Source organism: Alligator sinensis, unplaced genomic scaffold, assembly GCF_000455745.1.
Source record: "Alligator sinensis unplaced genomic scaffold, ASM45574v1 scaffold1099_1, whole genome shotgun sequence".
Lineage (NCBI taxonomy): Eukaryota > Metazoa > Chordata > Crocodylia > Alligatoridae > Alligator > Alligator sinensis.
Genome location: NW_005842903.1, coordinates 139,222 through 149,278, shown reverse-complemented (window position 1 = coordinate 149,278; position 10,057 = coordinate 139,222). Strand labels below are relative to the sequence as shown.

Genomic DNA, 10,057 nt, shown 5'->3' with positions numbered 1-10,057 from the left:
GAAGAAAGCTAGGTAGGCACATAGCTGTATGTGATGATGAAGTTAGCTTTTTGTGTTTCTACTGTCACCTAGGACACAGTAGTTTATAAATAATAGTGCCCAAGGCTTGGCAGGGGAATTGAACCAATCACATACTGGAACACTTGTCAGTCAAGATAACAGAACAGAGCGGATTGTAAATTGACCTGAATATAATTAACATGAAAGAGAACCCTATAGAGTTCAATAGTCCTAAAGGGGAAAAATATCCTGATTATAATTCTCACAGCTGTGAAGGGTAACTGGGTAGGAATCAATAGGACAATGTTGGTGGTGACTGCTGTGTGTTAAATGTTGCAATAGCATGAAACTCTGAAGAGAGGTAAATGCGGTAGCTCTTTGAGGATCTTCTCAAATTCTGAAGAATTTCAGGTGAGATTCTTGCTTTATGTCCATTTCTGCCCTAAGCTTGCATGCACCTTGCTAAGGTACGGTGTGCTTACTATACAGTACTACAGTGCTGAGCAATAAACTGATTTTTAGACATGAATTTACTGTGTAATATATTTTATGCTAACTTTGCCTGTTTTAAGTGCTGCAGTGAGGCTCTAATGGAACAGTGAGCTAGCTCCAAGAGAGAGTGTTCAGTGTGGTTCTTATCATATGTAATACAAGTGCAAAGAAAGTGGGAAAGCCTTTATACTCTGATTTTTTTTGTTGCTGTTGCTTTTAAATAAATATAGCTTGGGTCTAAATAAGACTCAAAGTAGCCAAAAGGGACATTAATGGATGCTATAATTACAACTGAGCTACTACAAAATGCTACCCAACCTATAAAGCACTCCAAAGAGAACTTGTTGTGATTAATATTTCAGTGAACATTAAATGTCACATGAATCATTGTAATATAAGGCCATGAAAAATGTGCTAATACATCTTGATTGTCTTTTCGTTTTATAAATATCAAATAGAAGTCATTTGTATTAATAATCTTTTTTGAGTTTTCTTGTGTTGGAAACGTGCAAGGCATTAGCAACATTCTGAAATTGAGTGCTGCATGTAAACATAGCAAGACAGAGAGCAGTAGGAAAAAATAAAAACATTCAAAGGCATGCAACTGGGTAATTCAATAACCCTCACATGTAGAGGCATTTCACACAGTAGGACTTTAACTCTCCCATGCTAGGCAGGCTGGCTATATGCTGGAAAGCTGCTCCCCCCCACCCCCCCAACTCCATTTACATGCATAGCTAGCCTGGTAGGTGTAAAAATAGACAGACAGTGCCTGAATTGGAAATGGTCACTGGATGCTGTCTGCAGTTGCTGGGGTTTCGAGTTTTGTTTAACACATGCCAGCAAACCAAAAGGGAGTACTGGTGAAGGGTAGTTGGGGGAGCAGGGCATAGGACCATCCTTCTGGACTAAGTCATCTGATCTTTTTGGAGCACTGGGCACAGAGCGAGGACAAACCCACTTGTAGGAATTAATAGAAGAACTGATATGGGTAATGCACCAATTTGCCAGTCTTGTCACTCGGACAAGGGTGTAAGAGCACAAGGGAACATACAGGATACGGATAAGATTCCTGATTACTATGGGTACAACAATGAGGAAAGCAAAGATCCTGAAGCTGTGGTAAGTCTTGACTGAAAGAAACAGATGATGGAGGCAATGGTTAAGACAACAGATTTAAACCAACCTTTTTGCTCAGCCTTTTTAATTCTGATAGATAGCAACCTGCAAAAGTCGAGGTAGAAGTATCTGCATGTTTGATCAGCAGTTGAAGTATTACTTTAATGCTAAGATGGTAATGTAAAAGACAGCTGGCAGTGTGTTGAGCAGTAGCTTAAATACCAGAAGTGAGGTACCAAAAGTCTAGGGATATACATAGCTGTAGGTGCTTATTGGTCACTGGAGGTGATCATACATTGTATTAACATCCCTGGTAATTTATGTGATTAGCATTATATGACCATATGTTGTTAGATTAATCACATAAGCAAGCACAATATTTTTCATTTTTTGTTGTAATTTTTCAATAGTTAGTTTTCTGTACCTGCCATAAGGAAGCAACCTTGAAAATGCTTAATCTCTTAAGTGATCCCACTTCTGTGAATTGGACAACTGACGTGCATAGTAACTATGCACATATGCTTGAAAAAAATATTACTTTCAATGCACAACTATAAACATATTGGTAACTTTTCTGCATCTAGGAGGAAGAAAGCAATGTGAACTGAATTTCTAGCATATTTAAACAGCCCGTAATGTGCTCTTTTTTGGTTAGTCTTATATTTCGTGCTCACGCTGAATCAAAAAACAGGGGCAGATTTTGCCATCTATGCTCACAGAGTCTTTTACTGTGCAAATCATCCCACTGAAATAACAAGGATGTGGTAGTGCTGAGCATGACAGATGATGAATCAAACTTCATTTGGCCTACTTTCTCTTGGAAAGACCCTCAGTGGCATCTACCTGATAGACAAACCAAACCTGAAGGTGTAGTCAGGAAAGATGATGAGGCAAAACAGCTCTTATGTCCTTGTGAACATGAATAAGTTTCATCTAGTAGCACATGAATAGGCAATGCTTAAAACATTTTAACTATAGTACTCTACCCCTGAACTGACACCACTGAAATCAGGGGAATTTTTAAGCTTGATCTGCCTATCTTAGATTAAGCAAGGAATAAGGAGAAACTCCTCACTGTGCCTTTGTAGAGCTCACTATGAATAAGACTTGCTTTCACCCAAAATCAGGGGGAAATGTTGAAGTATTAAAACATTTTACCAGGATGAGAAAGTCAGAAGGACTTGAGTTTTGTAAGTGTCACAATGTTTTATGTTTCCAAATTGACCCAAGATAAAATATTTCCTCCAAGTTTCCATTACTTTGCAATTACACTGCAGCATTTGGGTGTATACACCATAGAAAACATAGGCGTGAAGGTCTGGAACAATAATTCTCATGAGAAACATTCCACTGAAGGCTATCATGGACATTTTTTATTTTGAAGTTCAGCTGAAATTTTTCAACAATCCCTACTGCTTAATTCACTGGTAACAGTTTGCCCTGTTCTCTGGGAATAAGACTTCATTCCAATGGAAGACTATTAAATTATATGGTCTTCATAAGATTTTAGATATATGCTTCTTACTGCAGGGAATTTTCTAGTATAAACCACAAATAAGATGAGAATTCAGATTGAGTGGTTTGCTATAATTGAACCAATGGTGAAGACAGGAGCAAAAACTCATCACCTTTCCTAATTGTCAGACATTTTTGCAATTTGAGACTCTAGGAATGCCCAGCCAGCTACCTTTGAAGCCTTTGCTTCTTGTGATTGGTGAAAATCAGTGAAGAAAAACTTGATCCTTTATTGACAGGGATTGTTAACATTGTTCCTTCAGAGAGATCAAGCTACCCTGAAATGCTTAAATATGCTATGGTTTGGCCCATGATGACAAAATCACTCTTGAACTTAGAGACTCCATTTTCTGCAGGTCATTGAGAAGGTGGTAGCGTGCCAAATGAAGTAACACATGATCTCGAATTTTTGGAATCTTATCAGTCAGGCTTCAGAGCTCTCTGTGAGATGAGATGAAGACAGAATTTGTTTCTGTAGCAGTTCAGAGATGGAGACAATAGACAGAGATCAGACATCTGGGGGAATACTGTCTTTAATATTGTTAATCATAAGGTATTCCTGATTCTTATGTGATGTTGCCAGAGATGGAGACAGTCACTGTAGCAGTGTTCCTCACTTTTCTGGTTATGAAGATCTCGGAGGCATTACAAAGAACAATTAAATTGCCTTTCTTCCACGAGAAAGACTGCTTTGTAAAGATATATCCTCTTGTAAATATTTCACAAAAGGGGAAATGGATAGCTCTGTGGTAGAAAGAGTTAATCAACTTTGGAGCCAAAGGAAGAAATGGAGTCACTATTGTTTCTTCCTATGTACAGACATGGCACCTGGCATAGTGCCTGGTTCTCTGCATATGCTTTCTTGGTAGTGTTAGAGTGATGTTGTAGCCGTGATAGTCCAGGAATCATGTGAGAGGCAAGGATTTTTTAGGGTAATATCATTTTTTGGAACAACTACATAACTGGGATACAGTTAGACAAGCTTTCAAATGCAAGGCATTCTTCTTTAGGTCACCTTTCTTGTATTCTTGCATTCGAAAGCTTGTCTAACTCTATCACAGCCATGCTGTTTTGTGCATTTATTTAGTTGGAGCTTTGTTTTGATAGCCTGCTTTCAGTAAGATGGGCAACACTTTCTTAGTGGCTGAAAGGCAGAGGTCAGCATCAAGTTGAGGGTTGGAAGCTAAGTGAAAACTTGTTCCAGATGCAAGATTTAGAATGTAATTCCATTGGTGTAGAGCCGGCTCAAACAGTTCCATTGTTTTGAATTATCTGTTTCTTAAACGGAAATAAAACATAGGTTGCTTTGCTGCTGCAGGGGTCCCTCACTAAAGAAACCAGGGATCATCTGTTTTTTTCAGTATTGACTGTGCTACAGAAAAATAACTTTTTCAGGTGAGATATCAGACTTCAATACTACATGAAAACGGTTCAAAAATTGTACAAGTGAAGGTTTATTTTTTTTAAAAAGGGATATTTTCATCATGATTATGTTGCTCAAGATTTCAAGTATTCTACACTGTGTTTTTCTTTTATTTGTACCACAAAGAGGTAAATCTCAAATTGCAGATCATCAGAGGATCTTATTACACCTTAGGCTGGGAGCCGTACAACTGTTGACCGGTGTTAGTGCTAGCTTGGACTTTGGAGCAGTCACACTCTTAGTCTAGAAACCTCCTCTGACTGTCCCCCACCTGCATGGCTGTGACTTGCCACTAGAGGCCTGGCAAGCATGGACAGGACTAGGAGCTATAACTGTGAGTTGCCATTACAGGCTTCTCTCCCTACTCTGTGGGCAGGGGGTGTGAGAGATCCTGGGATACTGGAGGACTTCTGTTTGGGTGGCACATCTGTGGGAAATGGCCACACCTTAGTGGAACAGGAGCTGGGTAAAGCTGATCAGAGGCAATCCTGCCTTGGAGTGGTGTAACTTTGAGCCGCATAACGAGTGCTTAAAACCACTTTAAGGTGTTAGTGTGTGGACAATCCAGGGCTTAAGGGCTCTACGAGCTGCCCCAAATTACCGTGCAACAAGGAGTCAGACAATTATTTTTCCCTTTCATAATTACTTTAAATTTGATTTGCTACTAAAAGTGCAGGGCCTAATCTTGTTCCTGTTCCATTTGATGGCATATGTGAATGGTATAAACTAGGAAAAGCAATCTGTTGCCAAGCTTTTGGGGCAAATGGACTCATTCAAAGTTCCTCCAATATCACTTCTTGAATTGGTCTTTGTGGAATGTGGTAATTTGTTTTCCCCTTACACAAAGGCACAAGGAAAATTTGGGTAGGTTTATAAAGGTCTGTGATAATTAACATTTGGTTAACATTATGTGCTTAGATAATTTTTTTTCTTCTGCTACACTTTCTTTAGCGATATAAGAAGAACTTGGTCCTAAGAGTGTAGAAATGTTCTTTTTTTTTGGATTTATTGGTAGCAATAGAAATATAATCAGCATACAGACAGCAGGTATGTGGCAGCTAATGTGGAACTGTAGAAACAAGGATTTCATTTGGCTTGATATTCTTCCCTGGTCAAGGAGATTATGCAGAAACAGGCTGAATGCTGCCCTGGTCATCTCCCCTCAGTTACAGTGCTGCCCAGAGCAAATGGCTACCTCGGGATGGAAGTGGTCAGATGGCCTTACCCTCATATATTTTCCCACAGATTATTTACAACAGATTCAAGGGCACTTGCAGTGGTGCAGGAGTCTGTCATCTGATGCCTCTTGTTTACACCAGTGTAAAGGCTGATTACAACAGTGCAAGCCTATTATGTGTCCAAGCCCCCAGTTCAGAACAACCAGGGAGCCTTGAGGTCCTTTCAAGGGGTGCCATGGGGTGTCACGCAATGTTAGCACTGTTAGGTGTGTAAACATGATTTACAAGATAAACCCAGACTTCAAAGAGGAATCCATAGTGTCAAAAACATTCTGATTTGTGGCCTTTCTGTGTTCTTTGCAACAGAGAAATTGCTCTATTATTTTTCTGTAGTAAAAAAAAATCAAGTGAAAACGAAAATCTGGCATTTTCTGAGAGGTACTTTGAGCCTATTGAGGGTTCCTCAAGTCTAAAAAGTTTGAGAACCACCAGGATAGACTATATCTGTATAGCCTAAGTCATGCTGCAGTTAGAAGGGTTGAGTTTTTAACGGCACCGCTCTTGTCTATGCTGCTTCTCCAGTCTGCTTCACAGGAAAAGGAAATATATTGTTTCACTGTTTTCCTCCTTATATTGAAAAAGTAAGGGACTTTGAAATTGCGGTAATTCAGCCTGTGCCTTTTGAATGAGAACAAGACCTTAAAATGACTGTTGGATCTTTAACAAGTGATAATCCTAGAACATATTCTTGTATTCAAAAAAATTCCCTCCATGATATGACAAGGCATAGAAGACTGAAAAATAAATAGAGAGAGATTGTTGAAATGTGTATAATCTGGCAGCCTTTTACTTGATTCCTTTATACGTTTTTTGTTGATGAATAAAAATGGGATTTTCTCTTAGCTATTTTTAGGATATATTTTAATATGTATCCACTCTAATTCCCTTTAAAGGCTTTCTAATGATCTATTCAATAGAGGGAGTGGGGGGTTCCTCATTCCTAGGACATTGTTAGGATTGCTAAATGTTGCCAGGCAACTGTTTAAAACATTTTTCAGCCTCTGAACATAGAATGAATGACTCAAGATCTTGATGTCCCCAGGAAATTGCTGGTCCTAAATGTTATTCCTCTGTCAGCTTGCTTTAATGGGAATTTTCTCTGCAGCTGTGGGCATTCCCCTGTGGCTGTAGGGGACAGGACTAGGAGCAATAGCCTCAAGCTGCAGCAGAGGAAATTTAGGTTGGCGATTAAGAGGAACTCTGACTATGGGAGTGGTCAAGCATTGGAACAGGCTACCTAGAGAAGTTGTCGAATCTCCATCCCTGGGAATTCTCAAGAACAGTTTGGACAGACATTTGGCTTGGATGTTTTAATTAGGGATATTCCTGGGCTGAGAAGGAGGCTGGACTTAATGACTTCATCAGGTCCATTCCAGCCCTACGTTCCTATGAGTCTCTGAATATTATTTCCATGCCAAGCTTTGAAAGCTTGCACTAAGTGCCAGCATCCTATGAAGGAACTAAAATTAGTTGTGTCTCTTCCCTGAGGACATCATGAATAGCTTCTTGGTTTCTAGAAAGAACATGTTGTTTACTCAAATTTCCAGTTCAAAGAACCTGTGGATTAGAGAGTGAGAATTGTTCATGGCTATTGTATGAATAGTTTAAAGGTCTTTGTTGAAGATATGAATATTTTTTGGGGTTTGGGGTTTTTTTAGGATCACCCAAAGTACAATAAAAACTGCCCTTCTTTGTACCCCAGTTATTTTTCTTTAATTCATGCTTCATTTTCCAGACTCTTTCAAAGTTCTGCTTCATACAGTTCTGCTTCTAATCAATACAATTTGGATCCATTGGTTCTTGTACTGTCACCTAGAACGTAGCCAAATGTTTTACATCTTAAGTATAGTTCCATGTAAGTAAATGGGCTATTCACATGTTAAAGTTAAGTGTATGCTACAATTGACACCCTCTTGATCATGATGTAGCCTAACTTTATATTTTAAGACCAGCATAAGCCTGTAATCATGTCTTCCTTTTCAAATACAGTATTTGGAAATCTAACATGGTGCTATGTTTGCAACTTCAGCTTAGGTCTTGTAGCAGGTCAAAAAAAGACTATTCATACTTTTTAGAGGAAACAATCCATTTTTTTTATCTGCTCACACAAGTCCTTCATTGACTTAGTAAAAGGCAGTTGGCAGTGAGTCCAATATGTCAGACTAATGAATCTTGTGGGAGGACGCCTACTAATGTCTGTAGCAGCTAGATAGCTAAGTACCACAAACATTTTTTTAAAATATAAGACATGTATCTTGGTTTCAACCCAGGGCTGAGGCTGATAATCAACAAGTTTGTACATCACTGTTCTTTTCCATTACCTCCACTGTGCTGCTATGGGCAAAGCAAACCAATTAAGCCTGCATTCACTTTAGTAAAATATTTAAGCATGTACTTCATTTGAAGTCAGTGGAGATGCTAAACTACTTTGCTGAATATAGACCCTCTTGCTTTCAGAAATAAGACTGATTTAGCATCTTTACATACCAACCAAAAAAACAAGGAACAATTGGGTATGTGGTTCTGGAATATGAATGGGGAACTTGCAAAAAGTCAAAGGTGTGGAGACACAATAGAAGTAAAAAGAAACTCTGCCACTAGCAGTGAATAAGCAGGTTTTGTAATGTAGTAGCACAGAGTTAAAGCATAGAATACTGTAGGAAAGATTCAAAGTCTCCCAGATCATGAAAAAAATTGCATTTCAGATGCATTCTCTCTATCATGTATAATCACATAATGCCCCAGGACTTGTTAGAAGGGATCCTGGTTTTCTCTGTTTAAAAAAATCCCCAATTTTCAGTTAAAAAATGAAACCCCAAATCTATATTTTTCCATGATTTAAATGAAACACCACTAATATATAGATATAGGTGATAAGACCTATCTATATATATAGATATATATTAGTGGTGTTTCATTTTAATCACAAAAAATGTGGATTTGCGGTTACTTTTTTTTTTAACTGAAAATCAGGGCTTTTTTTAAATCAGAGAAAACCAAGATCCCCGCTTGTTAGTGGGTTTCTCCATTAATTATATGCTTGTTGAAAAAAATCTACTGTGTTGACCATAAAAGTACATAATTAAAGTTAAACCAAACTACCTGTAGGACTAATATATCATGTTGAGGACCCAGTTATCCCTATAAAATTATGAATAGGTGATAAGGTCTAGGTGTGACCTGCAATGAAAATGGCAATACACACTGTGAAACTACTTGAAGAATGGTTTACATTCTACATGATTTAATTTTTTTTCCAAAAGAAGACAATTGAGGTTTTCATAGATTAATAGATTCATAGATGTTAGGGTCGGAAGGGACCTCAATAGATCATCGAGTCCGACCCCCTGCATAGGCAGGGCCACACACACAGATTCATAGATTCATAGATGTTAGGGTCAGAAGGGACCTCAATAGATCATCAAGTCTGACCCCCTACATAGGCAGGAAAGAGTGCTGGGTTTAGATAACCCCAGCTAGATGCCTATCTAACCTCCTCTTGAAGACCCCCAGGGTAGGGGAGAGCACTACCTCCCTTGGGAGCCCATTCCAGACCTTGGCTACTCTAATTGTGAAGAAGTTCTTCCTAATGTCCAATCTAAATCTGCTCTCTGCTAGCTTGTGGCCATTATTTCTTGTAAGGAGGCTGAAAAGGTCCAGGTGCCCTAGTCTCTCCTCATAGGGCTTGGCCTGCAAGCCCTTAACCATATGAGTGGCCCTTCTCTGGACCCTCTCCAGGTTATCCACATCCCTCTTGAAGTGCGGTGCCCAAAACTGCATGCAGTATTCCAACTGCGGTCTGACCAGCGCCCGATAGAGGGGAAGTATCACCTCCTTGGATCTGTTCGTCATGCATCTGCCGATGCACGATAAAGTGCCATTGGCTTTTCTGATGGCTTCATCACACTGCCGACTCATGTTCATCTTGGAGTCCACTAGGACTCCAAGATCCCTTTCTGCTTCTGTGCCACCAAGCAGGTCATTCCCTAGGCAGTAGGTATGCTGGATATTTTTCCTCCCTAGGTGCAGCACTTTGCATTTCTCCATGTTGAACTGCATTCTGTTGTTTTCTGCCCATATGTCCAACCTGTCCAGATCTGCTTGTAGTTGTTCCCTGCCCTCCGGTGTGTCCACTTCTCCCCACAGCTTTGTGTCATCTGCAAACTTGGACAGGGTACATTTCACTCCCTCGTCCAAATCACTGATGAGGACTTTAAAGAGTATCGGTCCAAGGACCGAACCCTGTGGGACCCCCCTCCCCACACCCCTC

At 39.5% G+C, this 10,057-nt stretch overlaps 1 protein-coding gene across 1 annotated transcript in view; it reads left to right on the top strand.

The window, feature by feature from the left end:
- Window positions 1-1,370: 1,370 nt before the first annotated feature.
- The window catches only part of LOC102378565 (ankyrin-2-like), a gene marked incomplete at its 3' end in the record, with an annotated part of 143,923 nt that continues 135,236 nt past the window's right edge, over window positions 1,371-10,057 (top strand). The window contains exon 1 of the mRNA XM_025192212.1: window positions 1,371-1,614. Within this exon, the coding sequence (XP_025047997.1) occupies window positions 1,480-1,614 (135 nt within the window). The remainder of the gene's footprint in view (window positions 1,615-10,057) is intronic.